This window comes from Corvus brachyrhynchos, unplaced genomic scaffold (genome assembly GCF_000691975.1).
Source record: "Corvus brachyrhynchos isolate BGI_N302 unplaced genomic scaffold, ASM69197v1 scaffold115, whole genome shotgun sequence".
In the NCBI taxonomy this organism is placed as follows: Eukaryota; Metazoa; Chordata; class Aves; order Passeriformes; family Corvidae; genus Corvus; species Corvus brachyrhynchos.
In genome coordinates, this window is record NW_008239553.1 from 24,390,717 (window position 1) to 24,406,176 (window position 15,460).

Here is a 15,460-nt window from a genome sequence, read left to right on the forward strand (position 1 = left end):
TAACATACCTAACTGTTCATTTCAAGGTTAAAAAAAAGTCAAATAGAAATACGTTTTCTTCAGTTTGCACAGACACAGAGAGGTCATTCTGACAGTCCCTTAAAGTATGAAAAAGGGTATAAACATAAGCAGCTTGGGTATCTCTTAGTCCTATTGAAATTCTGAGAAATAACACCGTAAGTCATCATCGAACAAAAACTGCGGTGGCCTGTGAACATACATGACAAGGGACAGAGAGTTTTCAGTAAGACAAGTCCCTAGTGCCACAAGAACCACTTTACGTTCGGGTGACCAGAAAGGCTTCTCCCAGGCTGCATTGGTCTGTTATGTTCATCTACCCCAGTTTGGATTCCCGGGTTGCCTGTCAGCCTCTGCCCCTCGTCACTCCCCCAGAGCTTCCCCATTGGTCCCCGTTCCCTGGTGCTGCCTTTTCCCCGCCCCCGGATAAAACTGTGAATTTTGGGATCACGTTCCTATTTGCCTCTGCACCCTTGGACAGTGTAGCAGCAATAAATGCTCCTGTGGGAACGCACGCAAATGCCCTTCTCAGCTCTTTGCTCCTGACTGTAACACTGAACCCACCCGTGCTGCTGTGGGGGCACGCGGGACCCCACGGAGCTGGGCAGGGACAGTGTTAGAAACCTACTTTAGGAATATAACATTGTGATATTGTTGGCCTACTCTCAGTCATTGCTGATGCATTTACAAACAGAAGCCATGTGGGAATCAAGCTCTATACCATACTTATGAAAAGAAGACCAAAACACTGGTTTTTGCATCTTTCAACACATATCACCTATATATAACTATTTACACAACTATTTCTGTTTCATGTTACTTTTATTAAATAAATTTGCACTGGTGCTAATAAATATTTTGAACCCAGACGAGATGGTAAGAAGTGAAACGCAGAATAGAAAAGGATAGCTCCTATTGGATTAAGCTTGAACAACTGTCTAGGTAAAAAGTGGAAGCTTCTCTGATTTATTTTTCCCACTATTATTATTTATTTTTCCAGCAACAGCAGGCACTTCCCTATTCACTGTTCTTTACCCTCTTCATTCTGTAGCTCCCTAGATTCCAAGATTTCAGCTTCTCCAACCTAAGTTTATTCCAAAAGCTGACAGTGGAAGAACTGTTTGGAAGTATTTCCTGAAATGTTAACATATAATTTCCTTTTCTTAAACTGAACGCTGTTTCCAGTTGATGCTTGTTTGTCCAACATGAATTATTTTTCCCACCCTCCAAAATACATGGGTGGTTACCACATTTTCCTTACATCCACTTTAGTTGTAGTTTCCTGAGCTAGATAAATATGACAATTTTTTAAATCTTACAAATCCATTTCTCAGCTTCTTAATCACTTATGTCTTTTCTTTGAACTCCATCTGATTGACTAATAAAGGCAAAGCTGAATATAATATTCCATTTCATTCTGCATTACAGAAGTATGGAAAAGGTTTATTGTAATTTTTTGCTTCAAGTCCATATGCAGTCTAAAATGCTGCCATCTTATTCTGCAGGCTCATCTCACTTTGTCCTTCATGCTATAATTTGCAGGCTGGGTTGGCATGCTCCTTCATGTATTTCACACTATCCTTCTCTTTTCCCATCAATATAATACATATCCTAATAAGCCCCTGCTGAAATTCATCCTTTCACAGAACATGCTAATAGCTGATTGGATGATGCTGGACAAGTTTTGGCCAAATTAGTTCATGAGGAGTAGTCTGTATGCAGAGTCAAAAAGAGATGGTCAAGGGGAGAAATGTGGTGTTGGCCTGCAGACTGATGTAGCTGGATCCGATAGGAAGCTTCTGTCCTACAGGAAAGATCCTTATCTGTTGGGGTCTCCTCCCCCTGCCATGTAGCCCTGGGAGGGGGGCCCTGAGGGGAGGCACAGGGTTTCCCTGCCCCTGCTCAGCCTCATTCCCCATGGGTTGGTTTGTGTTCCCTGCGCGGGCAGAAGGACCCTCGGGTCCGGTGACTGTAACAGTTCCTGGGCAGAGCCCCGGCCATGCAGCTGGAGAAATAAACATCTCTGAAACATCTAGCAAGAATCTGTTCATATATATTTCCTTTCCACGGGACTCCTGGTTTGCTGCATTGTGTTACAGAATCCCCGCTGTAACACTTACCTGAACTAGGGGGCTTCTAGTGCCCTGTTGACAGCCTGGATAGTTTTTTCTGAGCTGACGGCATCTCCTGCAGCAGGCATTGGCTCTGCCTAGGCTGGCTGTGCCTCCAGCTGCATTGGTTATACAGTCAAATTTCTGACATGCCTGTCTATCCTGAAGCAATGGAATGATATGAGGTGATTGTGGGGTGAATCCACACACCTGGAGAACACTCCAGTTCTGATAGACAGAAACTGGGTCTCAGAGTTTGATTTGAAATTTCACCTTTTCTCCCGGCATGAAATTATTATGTTTTTTGGAGCTTTGTTTCCAGAGCTTTAAAAGGGATTTTAAGTCTCTATAAACAGTATAGCTGATACATAGGTAGAATTGTGTTGCCACATTTTGCTTTCTTAGGCTTCTTCAGTAGCTTCATATTCACAAATTGACTTATTTCCTTGGATGGTTAGTGACAATGGAAGCATAAAGGAAGACAGCAAGAGCTGTCAGTAAATTGCAGTCTGGTGCATACTACTACTTCTAGTGCATACTGCTGATAGATCAGTCCAGAAGATTTATTTCATACCTGTACTGTGGCTTGAAGAGAAAAATTATTTCTCTTGACAATAATAATCTCAGTCAAGTTTTCTGTAGTGTAATAAATTGCTTGGTTAATCAAGGTTTTCTCAGACAAATCCATCCCATTGACTGTTACAGGTGTTCCCTGGAGAAGAAAATCATAGTATCAATGGCTGCTACTGGGATGACCTATGTTGGTCTTCAGTATTGAGTAAACCACTCAATATAGCATGGGATGTTTTGGCAGAACATCTAGTGACAGCTTTAAGTATCAAACTCAGTGGACTTTAATAAAGAACTGATTCTTGAAAGTTGTCAGTAGAGGGACAGGCTCTCCAAGTCTCGAAGGACTCAAAACATTGATCTTAACACTGGGTTCTTGGGAATTCTTAATTAGTGAATCACTTTTTCCTTTAGGTAATGCTATGCTGAAGTTTTTTCTCAAAGTAGCTTTCATAGCATCTGGACTTTGTGGGACTGTTTGACTTTGGCAGTTCATGTTTAGACCTACAAAGATTGCTTCTGTTGTACTGGTCAAGTGTTCCCTCCTGGCAGTTATAAACCATTAGGAGTTCCAGATGATCTGTCTCCTTTTTTCCTGTCACTGACCATAAAGCTCCTCTCTAGTCTCAAGCAGTTCTGGATGATAACATAATTCCTTGATAATAGTCTCTGTGACAAGGCTGCATTCAGCAGTTGCTTGTTAACTCGTACGGACTCTTGGGTGGGTCCACTGTGTTAACTCCATTGCCGAGTGAATATATAAGATTATTAAGGGTATTGTGATGACAAACCAATCTATTGTACTTTCATGAGTCTGATGATACATAGGTTCAGGTCTTCATCTCTTCTTGTCCAACACAAGCAGCTAAAAGACTGACCTGACAGCTAATGAAAATCTTCCAGTTAGGCATAATAATTTTGGAATGACTAGTGGTAAAGACAGACTGAGTAAAAGAGCTGAAATACAGGCCAGAGGCTGTGCATTCCCCTAAGCTGTTGGATATACAGTAAAATCTGTAGCAGACAAATGAAACTTTGGCACACAGAGCTTGCTATTGCCATCCCCTGCCTTGCCTCTTGTGAAGTAAATGATCAACATGCTCCATTTATTTTTAATTGATAGCAGCTCTGGAACTTCTATTAAGGTGACTGACAACATGTTAAAGGAGGCAGTATGCAAACAGTGTATGACACTGTATGTTGAGTCTGCATGGCCAGGTTTTGGTAGTGGGGAGGCTAGTGGGTGGCTTCTGTGAGAAACTGCCGGAAGCTTCCTCCATGTCCAGCAGAGTCAATGCCAGGTGGTTCCAAGACAGATGTGCTGCTGACCAAGGCTGAGCCAATCAGGAATTATAGTAACACCTCTGTGATAATGTATTTAAGAAGAAAACAAAGGTTGTTGAGCAGATGTACTTGCAGCCAGAGAAGTGTGGGGTGAAAATACGTGACAGGAACAATTCTGCGGGACACCGAGTGGAGGAGAGGAAGGAAGTGTTCCAGGTGCCGGAGTCAAGATTCCCCTGTAGCCTGTGGTGAAGACTGTGGTGAGGCAGCTGTCAACCTGCAGCCCATAGAGGACCACAGGGGTACAGAGATCCACCTTCAGCCCGTGGCAGAGACCCACACCAGAGCAATTGGATGCCTGAGAGAAGGCTCTGAACCCATGGGAGGCCTGTGCTGGAACAGGATCCTGGCAGGGACCTGCAGACCCATGGAGAGAGGAGCCCACACTGGAGCAGGTTTGCTGGCAGGACTTGTAACCCTGTGGGGACCCATGCCGTAGCAGACTGTGCCTAAAGGACTGTACCCCATGGAAGAGTGACCCATGTTGCAGCAGTTAATGGAGACTGTTGCCCGTGGAATGGACTCATGTTGGAGAAGTTTGTGGAGGATTGTATCCCGTGAGAGGAACCCCACACTGGAGCAGGGGAGGGACTCCTCTCCCCGATTGGCAGCAGAAACAATCTGATGAGCTGACCATAACACCCATTCCCCATCTCCCTGCACCGCTCTGGGGGAGAAGAGGTAGACTTCAGGAAGGAGAGGAGAGAGGGGTGGGGAGAAGGTATTTTTAAGATTTATTTTACTTCTTATTATCCTGCTCTGATATTGTTAGTAATAAATTCAATTAATATCCCCAATTCAAATCTCTTTTACCTGAGATGGTATTTGGTGAGTGATCTCTCCCGGTCTTTATCTCAACCCATGAACCCTTCCTTAGTTATATTTTCTCTCCCCTGTCCAGATGCAGAGGGGAGTAATAGAGGGGTTTTGGTGGGTGCCCGGTGTCCAGCCAGGATCAACCCACTACACAGTGGTACTTTTATTTGTAAACATCTGGGGAGACTAGAAAATCTGGCTCTAAAAACCTTAAGAGACATGGGACTGGCGTGCTGGAGCTCTGACATCACTTGCCATAGGACAACCAATGCTAAAAGCTCTTTGGTATAATAAAGACAAAGCTGCTGCCAGGATGTCTCCATAAGAGGACTGAAGCACTCTTTGGTCCATGTTTGCTGACTTTTGGAGTAATCTCCAAGGATTCTTTATTCCCCAGGCTTTCTGGAAAAGAGCTGGAAAAGCAAAAATCCCACATGTGGACATCTCATTATTAGAGACCATCTTGCTGTTTGTTAAGTTGTCTGACGTTTCCATAGATTTAAATATCTAACAGGACACCGAGACTCCACATAGGTTTAAATTTTCTTCTCCCTATATTTGTATTGGACAAGTAGGTCATTGCTTTACTCCAACTGTGATAGTTCTGGCTGGTCTTTAAATAACTCAAAGAGAACTATATGGACTCTGCTGTTGCTGCTTATGGTTTCTATCCATGCATGTCCTTCTTGTAACGTTAATTTGCTGTTCAAGAGAAAAAAACCCTTTTGGCTCTGCTGGGGCTTTGAGATTTTTTGAGCAGAAAGTGATTAGCAATGAGTTTTGTTAACTTTCTTTGTGTCCATTCAGCCAACAATCAATGAAGTTAACTTGAATTCTGTTGTCATACCTCATACTTCCCGATGGCTCTCCTCATGCCTATGCACATCAAATCACTTCTGCTCTCACTGGGGCCACTTTCTCTGATTGCTCTCGACCTCAGCTTTTCTTTCAGTCCAGGACTGCTTGTCCTCCTCCAGCTATATCCTTACAGTTAATGAGTCTTCTCATTCATTTGGTCTGTCTCCTTGAAAGTATTTTTAGACTGTGATCATCTCCCTTGAGTTGGCTATTTCTTAAGATAAATGCTATTTCATGTCATCTTTTCTCCTATGTTCCCTGTGCCTTATTACTTGAGACTTTTACGTTTTAACTCTGTATCCTCTGAGGATATCTAATGAAGACCTTTTGGCATGCAGGCCTTCAGGGCTGCCCAGGAGTGCAGTATGAAGAGGAACACCGTCTACTACTTACTTTGTATGAGATTCTTACTATACATAAGAACAGACTTCTGGTTTACTTCAGAGTTGCATCTGCTAATTTCCTCTATACTGCCATTGTAAAGACTTCTGAGACCTTAGAGGTGACACCATTTTTTCGGATAGTCACACTTAAAATAGACAACCCACTAAGCAAAAGTCTGTGGTTTCTGTGCAAGGTCTTTAGCAACAGGGAGCTTTTACTTCAGCCACTAGTATTACCAGAGAAGAAATCTGGTGGTCATCTGATTTTCCAAAGCCAGAGAAGCCTAAGTGCTTTATTTTTAAAACCTTTGCGAGTATTTAGACATTGCCACAAGAAATCATGTTCCAAAATATATTTGCTATTGCAGCTGCTATGTAATGAAATGCAAATAGTAAGTAATGACTCTTTAAGCACAGATGAGAAGCTTTTATTATTTATCCTTAGAAAACTTTAGAGCCATTGAACAGATTTAGAATTTGTGACATTGCCATTGAGCTCAGCCTTCATTTACTAAATCATAGCTAAGAGCAAAGGTTCTGTTCACAGTTGTTGAGCCCTGTTACATTTTCTTGCCAAGGATTTCTGTAAGTATAGAAAGGTATGACAAGGAAGCGATGTCAGGGCAGCTGACTAAAAAAATACCCTTAACTGTTCCTGCAGAACCACTACCCCAAACAGGGCAGTCTGCACACTTGGGAAAGAGCAGAGAATTAAGCCAATATACAGGGTCAGTCTAATGTTGCATTTTTATAGCTCTTTCCATCCCAGAGGGTTGTAACTATAAAGGCTGTATCCATCTGAAAGTCCCCCACAACTGCTGAAACCCGGTAGTTTGCTGCAAATGAACCACTTAGCTACATAAAATGGTGATGCAGCAATTTCCAGCCAGGAACACAGGTGTCTGACAGGAAGAATAGTTGTGCGTGATTGTGCTGCAGTGACTCAAACTGGGATCTATCTGTGCTTCTGCAAAGACTGAAATTTTGTGGTGAGGGCAGACAGCTGTAACCCATTATCTAGACATAATCCAGCCCTGATGGGAAGAGGCAACAGGCTTCATGGGCAACTAATGTTGTTTATGTTTACTTGTACTGGATGAATTCTGTCCTTGCAGAGTGGCTCATTGAAACTCTGAGTTTTCTGCCCTTCTCAGTGTGCAGCCCTAAGGAGCTTTACAGTCCAAGGCATTGTGGCAGCAGGTGCCAAGTGCCATGAGCTGCCCAAGACTGCGGTGTCCCTCAAAAGCCAAAAGCAGGGGGCAAAGATGTCAAACCATAATTTCTGCTGGTGGGAGGTAGCTTCTGGCTGAAATTTCGAAAGTCTGTTGTCTTTAAGTCTACAAAAGTGGAGAAGCTGGATCAGCAAGTCTGTGGAATAAGAACCATCCTTCCAAAGCAAAGTGTATGGCATGAGACTCTGGCTCTCATTCCAGTGTCTAGGTGACTGTCTGCTCACCTTGACACCATTTGCCAGGAAGGAATAATTTATGTCGAGATGCTGTTTGTGAGTGATGATAATAGCTTAATTTTCCCATAGCTTTGAGTTGACAAGCTATGAATTTGGTAGTGTAATTTATAAATAGAAATTGGAATGGGTCTGCAAATTGGTTATTAGATGCATTTTTAGATTGGTCATTACATTAAAGTAGAGAGGATGAAAGGACTTGTCAAAAATCACAGGATGAATTATTGGCAAAGCCAATAAACAAATCCTAATTTCTTCCTTTGACACATTTGTGTGTATGCTGTAACAAATGTACAGAGACAGCTAATGACAGCTAACTGTCAAAAAGCACACTACAGCTCATGTAAAAAATCAGAACACCTTTTATTGTTTACTGTTAGAGAAAATACAGCATATTACACAGGGAAACAATGGTGTGTTCATGTGAACACACACAGTGTGGAAGGATGTATATCCTCCATGTTTTGTAGTTATCCAGCTAAGGGTTTTTCCAGTATATTTTCAAGGTTACTCTGCTCATCACAATAGACTTTGTTTGTTATTGATTCAAATGTGTATTCAAGTGTAAAGCGGTCAAAGACGGTTACAAAGCCTGTAGGAACAAGTGCCTCCATTCTGCCTTGTGAGAAAAGCAAGGATGAAAGCAAGGTGCATTCCACTACCGGGAACGCACCAAGAGCATTTCTGAGGAAGAAATAACATTTTTCACGGCTTGTCAGCATACTCCCCAGCCTATTAAAGAGAAGCAATGGATTCCTATCCAGCCCACATAAGCTGATGCAGTTTGCCAAAACAGAGGCTTCTCATTGCAGCTGCTGGGAAATCCAGTGCTATGATCCTGGTAGAGATGTCACGGTATCCTTTCTTAAGGCATCTATAAGCATAGGATCTCAGCACTGATCTAATGGGCTGTTGCTGCAGCTAAAAAACAACTGACACATTAAGTTGATTAATCCCTGTAGTAATTCTATTAACATCCTTAATGGAGGTATAGCATGGATAAATTTACCCCTCTGCAGCAATGCGAGAGGGAATTGCCCTGGAGAGCCTCTAACTAAAGTGTGGCAGGGACGTCTGAGAAAAACATTTTTCTGTTTGTTTTAGTGCAAAATGAAGTGCCCTGATGGGCTGGAAAACCTCCCTGTCTTCTGGGATTTTGAACTCTTCACAGCATTAATGGTGCAGGTGTCCCCTGTGAGAGGGTGATGCATCAGGGCTCTGACACAGCAGCAATGCTCTTGGCACCCTCCCAACTGTTTGCTGTATGGCCACATTCCTTCTGTCTCTCTCACAGGTATGCATAATCTGCCTCATCACACGGCTTCTCAAACACAGCATTTTCCTTCACCTTTGTGGTTTCCTCTCCTTGTCCCTCCATCTGATCGTGATTTATCTGCTTGCTGCTCCCTGTCAGAAGGGCAGCTTTGCCTGGACTCTGTCATTGGACAAAGGACTGCTACAAATAAGTGGCAGAGCAACAGGAACAGAAATGAGAAATTGTCAATTTCTTTTTGTTTTCCTCCTGATTTTCTAGCCTGTGGAGAGAAGATTTACCTGATACATTAACCATGTTCATAGCCTGTTCCTAGGACAGCTTGATTGCATTGCAGTTCTGTCATTAAGGGCTTCTCAGTATTCAGTGAATCAAGAATCATATCTTTAGATGGAAAGGACCTACAAGGATCATTGAAATCCAGCTCTTTGCCCTACACATGACAATCCCAAGAATCACACCATGTACCTGAGATCATTGTCCAAACACTTCCGGAATGATGCTCCCATGTGAAGTTACCTCAAGTATGTAAGAGCCAAAAAGGCACCCCACAAAACACTCCTTAGGACTAGACACCATTTTTACAGTCTTCCACAACAGCCCAGGCTCCTGCTTCTGTTTGTTAAGACTATATAGGGTGACTAATGGGGCTGGGGACTGGAGGATTCAGACAGGAAGCCACAGGAGGGCCTGACTAATTTTTCTGCTAGTTCGAAGACTGTTGCCACATATGCAGGTGCAGTGATGTGACTACTAAGCTGCAGTATCTCGTCTACATGGTTTGTGATTTCCATGTTAATATGCTAAATTTATTCTGTTTGATAGCCCATCCTTTCCTCCCACAGCGGCTGCAATCCCGAGAGATGGAGTAGCCCAGCTCTGTAGTGATCCAGGAGACAGTGGGAGAGAACAGGGAAGGTGTTTTGTGCGTGGGATGCACACACACACACGGGGATTTTATTTCTCTTTCTGCCTACGGTAGTTACTCTCCACGTTCAGCACAGGGATGAGAAGTCCTAGCAGCCACTTCTTGCCAAAGACTTCTTGCAGGTTCTCCCTCCAAGGCCGGGCTCTTACCACCATTCCTTTCCGCACCTGGTAGCGTGTCTGCCCACGCAGGATCAGCAACATCTGGTGGCAGCAGAAGCCGGCGCAGGCCAGTCCAATCCCAAGCCAGAGGTAGAGCATGAGGATGACAAACATCTCAGAGCTAAGGAGAGCTCCTGCAAACCAAGAGTTGTGGGGAGGGAGGACAATAAAAGAAAGAGCTTAGACAACACACCTCACATACAGTGTAACACAGCCCCAGGAACCAACAAACCACCTGTTTTCTCTGGCCACAAGTGGGGAGGTAGGAACAAGACAGGCTGGTTGCTCTAACCATATTAAATTATTTCCTTCATAGTGTCTGATGCAATGGACCTGCTGGGGAAATACTAAAATGATAATGGTCTCTGTACACTTCTCCTTTTGCTGTTAATGTGAGGATCTAGATTACAGGGACAAATTCAGCCAGAAGTAAAGCATATCTGTAAGACTCCAGCACTATTTTGAACCATGATTAATTTATTTAAGGATTTACCCCCTCATCACATTGAATCTAAGATTTCTAGGATTTTGAAAAGTGGATCCTACAGCATGTAGATCCTTCTAGAAGCTTTACTGTTTGTATTAACACAAGGCAGAAATATTTGAGATTTCTCTCTTTTTCTCCATCTCTACTATATGAGTATGTGTGTGTGTATATATATATATATACATATATATATATAAATGTTAAAAAAGAAAAATAAATCAATAATGACTTTCCTACCTTTGGGGCAAGGCAGTTTTCATGTGAGTGCAAGAAAGAAACAGAAACCTTTCTGAAATACAATCCAAATTCCTTTTATTAGCTGCTGCTAGAATACACAAAATACTTGGAATGTCTGAAGCTCCTAATTCAACTGGTGGGATTTTAGTATATATTTATGATGAATATATATTTGAATAAAAATATTCTGTAGGCCCTTTCCTCTACAATGATTTTAGAACTCCTTCTGGAAAATATTAGTATAACAGCAGGTGTCACTGAGTGACCTTTCAGTGTGTAAGCAGATCTAAACCCATTAATATAATATTCTCTGTGTGCCCATATGATGTTTATGCACATATTTTGTGTCTATTGGTATATTATTAAACACCCATATTTTCACACAGGCATATTTACACAAAGGAAATGAAATGTTTGTCAATACTGGTACAAATGTCTGATATCTTTTCACTGGTTCCTGTAAGGTTTAGAAATAAAAAAGTTCTCACATGCTTCTGTTCCTCTGGCAGACTTTGGGCCCCACAAGAGCAACAGTGATAGAGCAGGGATTGCATGGACAATAGAGGTGTACTGCCTAAAAGACGTACATGGGTGCTTCAGGTTTTAAGTTCGATACAAGGGTCACTGGATATGCATCTCTTGCTTCCTGTTTTGCAATCTGTGAATCCCATCTTTTCCACCTGGCAGTGCTGTAAGTGAGAGATTGGGCCCAGCTTCTCTGAGGATAATTTGTAAGGACACTGACTACAGCCTCAAGCTTTCAGAGACTGTCCTCACTTGAAAAAGGCGCAGGAATCATTCCATTTTCTTCCTAAATGCACTGTCATCTTTCCCTTCTTATTAGATCCCATGCAGCTCAGTGGGCTCCGTATGCAACACAGCAAGAGAAGAACAAGCCCCTTAGGATAATGACAAATCCTCATACCAATTCTGTCAGAATAACTTAATCTACCAGGTAAGAAGCCCAGAGCCAAATATTGGATTCTCCGTCCCTCTTTTATTGGACCAGAGTGTGACAGATATTTGTTCTTTCCTACAGCTGATACTGAGATGGGATATGGAGAGAGACATTTTCTTTAGACCCTTTGCAAGGCAGCTATAAGCTTTATTTATATGACTTGCTGAAATTCAGCATCCAGGAAGTAATTACCCTTGTTTCTCCTTGAAAATATTAAGCCTCTCTGAGCCATCCTGTTAAGACACGTGATTTTAAAATTTTTTTCTTCAGGTTACCTACATAAAGCTTTTTCTATGATTTCTTTTGTGGGTCCAATCTGATGTGTTTACAATAGTGCTCTCCATTTGTCCCTCATCCCCACAGTCTCTTTTAGTCTCAGATTCTTTTTTGCTCTAAGTGACCCAGTGTGATCTCAAGCTTATATTGCCATATATTATCCATGCCAGAAAAGCTGTATTGTAGGCTGCAGTTATAGACTTTGGATCTGATTCTGAAATCCATGCCTGAGTACAGTCTGGGAAGAATGAGCCAGCTGAAAACTTTCCCAGCATGAAAGCAGGGAACACTTCCTGCCGACCAGCAGATTCACCCTTCATCCTCCTTTACTACTTCTGCAGTACAGTGGGCATGATGGAGAAGAAGAAAGATAAAGTGTCTTCCCTGCTATCACAGTTCTCTGTTTGGATCATACAACAACCCTTAAGTAATAGTTACATTAGCTGAAAAATACTGTGTGAGCAACCCTTCCAGGTAACTGTTCAGGACTGTGTTTTTCTTTCCTGAAATGGAGGTTAAATGTGCTGGTAGAAACCAGTAGGCCCTTCCTCCCAAGCAATCAAGACACCACATGCCTGTATCTTACTGTGTGAGGCAGCAGTTCTCTTCTTAGCAGAACTAGAGGTTTGGTGGGAGCTGCTGGATGCTGCTGCCTCTCAAGGCACCCTCTCAAGGGTGTTCTGACTCTTAGCCCTGCACCCAGACCCATTGTGTCCCGCTCAAACACTGCGCACATGCTGTCTTGGCACCACAGTTGCTGACACCAGAGCTGGGGCACTTCGATGTCTCAGCAAATATATGCCAGGACCCACCTCTGGGCACATGAGCCCTCAGAGTCATAGAAAACTAATTCCTTGATAATCTCCTCCCACATCCCTGCTCCCCCTCCCAGACTGCTGTGCTGAGCAGAGCTTAGGCACAGGGGAAAACCATTCCCAGTGTTTTTAATGCTAGTAAAGCTCATGCAACATTATTTACAAAAATTCTTCTAGCTGGAAAGATGATTCCATAAAAATGTCATGGCAGGATTTCATGTTTATTGTCTCTCAGTGATTACCATGACAAATCTGCTAATTTGCCAAGTAGAGAGATATTTGTTTGTTTTCAGATGGCAACCCTGCAAACCCAGCCTGGAATCTGAAAAGCAAGTTGGGGCCTCTCTGGCTCCTGTATCCCCAGCACTGGAGTCTCCACACTCAGATCTTAATCAACACTTATGTTGACAGTGCACTAGCCAAAAGAGACTCCCTTCTTACTGAGCTCAGCTGAACCTCGAAAGCTAAAATATATGGGATACCTATTTTAGTCTAGTAAAAGCTGATGTAAGTGTGTGAGGCAGGAGCTGCAAAGGGGGAAATGGCAATTTTCTGCAGTCACTCTCAGGGCAGAGTAACAGTCTAGGCTGTCTGCATAATCCCTTCTCTGAGGTCAGGATCTGTTTAACTCTTGGATTTGGACAGAGAAAGGGTTGGGGCTGGAGAGTTTGAGGGTGTGTTGAAAGGTGAAGAGGCAAGGCTTCTTGCTCTTCAAGAGCAGAGGATGAGTTATGGGAGCAAAATCAAGAGAGGGAAGGAGAAGGGTTGTGGAGGTTTACGGAAAGGCAGGGAGAGAGGGGAAAGGGGAAGAAGTAGAAAGATGGGTGAGGAATGGTGGCAAGGAGAAGGAGGTATTTGCTTTTGGTATGGAGCTTTTGCAAAGAGCAGCACAGATAATTTCCCCTGGTTCTCTGTGGACTTGTGTCCCAGACTGGGGTCACAAGACAGGTACCTAATCGTGTCACATTAACTCCTTTCTTGGTTTCTGTTGTCTGAACCCCAATTCTCCTGTGCTAGAAGGATGAAAAAATCTCAGTAAGTTTGCACTGCCAGGAGGCAGGAGGTGGGTGTCAGTGAAGGGAGTGAGTGGACCTGGTTGAAGAGAATGAAGATATACCTGCTGGGATATGGGGAACTTGCAGATTTGTAGGGTACAAAAACATACAAGACCCCCCACCTCAACCTGTAGGACAGGCAAAAGATCCCCCATACCTGCAGTGAAATCTGTCTCCTCTGTCTAATTACAACACATGTTCTGCATAACAGATAGTCCTATTCCATCACCACCAAGTTGGTTATGGGGCATTTCTAGAGCCTAATGCATTAGGAATATGGCTATGGCTGTAACCTGGAGTGGGTCCCAGCTTCTTTTTCAGGTGAAGCCTTTTGAGAAGGCTGGCTGTAGCCTCCAAAGAAGGCCAATTGCCCCTCTTGCCCATTTCCATACCACACCTCTACACAGACAGCTATCCAAGGAAGATCAGGTCCCCCCATCCCAGAAGCCCTGGAGGAGGAACATGCTCCTCACCTCTGAGCAAGAAGTCCTTACCTGAGAAGAATTGGCTGATGGAGTGAGGCAGAAGAGTGAGGAAGGCCAGTGGGTCCGCAAAGGACATGGAAAGTGTAGCAGAAATGTAAGCCATGCCTACCACCAGGGAGTCAAGGCAAGCCAGGGAGGTGTAGAGGCAGAACATGATGAAGTTTCGCATGTTCCTGCTCCCGATGCAATTCCCTGTGAAGAAACAGTGGTGGTCATGCCTCTGGGTGACTCTGGCACACAGTCTACAGAAGTGAGTGCAGGGTAAGGCTGAGCCAGGGGACCTGTTTCCATCCAGCCAGTCTGCCATTTCGGCTCCTTTGCCCAAGTTTAAGTCCTTGCCCAAGTCCTCGGGGGAGCTCTGGATCACAAGGATGTAGTTGCCCAGGGCATTAGCTGAGAGGAAGAGGAAGAGGGCCCCATGCAGCAGAGCAGGCGAGAAAAGTGGGGTGGTGGAAGGGTCTCTGAACATGCTGGGGATGAAGACAAAGATCTGGAGGACGAAGGTCACTAGGGAGATGCACAAGAAGTAGGCTGGAGCGACAACATTGAGCAACCTGAGAACTAGCATTGCGGATTACGTTCCTGCGGGGGAAAGCAAGGAGAGAAGGAACATCACCGCTCCGGCTGCACACTTCATCCTTCCATTTCCTGCCGGGTCCCGGCCCCGCTGCCTTCGGGAAATGCCCTCCGGGGGCCGCTCTCCCTCGCCGCCGCCCCACGGCCCCGGCCGGGCCGGGACAAAGGGACAGCCCGTGGGCAGCGACCGCTCCCCGGTCCCCCGAGGAGACACCCCGGCCCCGGCGCCAGCCTCCGGGGAACTTGCAGCAGCGGTGCCCCGGAGGGGCTGCAGAGGCTGGAAGGGGAGAGGCGGCTCCCGCGGTGTGCTGGCGATGTGAGCACTGCTCTGTTCGCCCAGCAGAGTCTCTCTGCCAGGCAGGGTCAGTTTTGGTATTGCATGAGAGGAAAAAAGGTGGTGCTGGAGGAGGGGGGAGTGAAAAGGAAAGGAGGGGTGGGAGGAGGAGAAGGGGAGGGGGGAGAGGTTGCTCTAATCCACTGCAATACGGATCAAATCCAATGCTCTAATTTATCCCTTAAAGCCACGGATCTACAGATTACCTCTATGACCGCTGCCCTGTTCTGCACGAAATTAGAAAATATACAAAACAGCTGGTCAAGTGCTGTCCGGATGCAACCTGCGGCGCTCGGCTACCGAGCCGGGG

At 44.4% G+C, this 15,460-nt stretch overlaps 1 protein-coding gene across 1 annotated transcript; it reads right to left on the reverse strand.

The window, feature by feature from the left end:
- Nucleotides 1–9,615: 9,615 nt before the first annotated feature.
- Nucleotides 9,616–15,451, reverse strand: ZDHHC22 (zinc finger DHHC-type containing 22). The gene is made up of 2 exons (XM_008639621.2): nucleotides 14,250–15,451; nucleotides 9,616–10,061 (listed from the first exon to the last, which is right to left on the reverse strand). The coding sequence occupies exons 1-2, from the start codon at nucleotides 14,806–14,808 to the stop codon at nucleotides 9,796–9,798; spliced, it is 825 nt and encodes a 274-aa protein (XP_008637843.1). The 5' UTR covers nucleotides 14,809–15,451; the 3' UTR covers nucleotides 9,616–9,795.
- Between the last annotated feature and the right edge of the window lie 9 nt (nucleotides 15,452–15,460).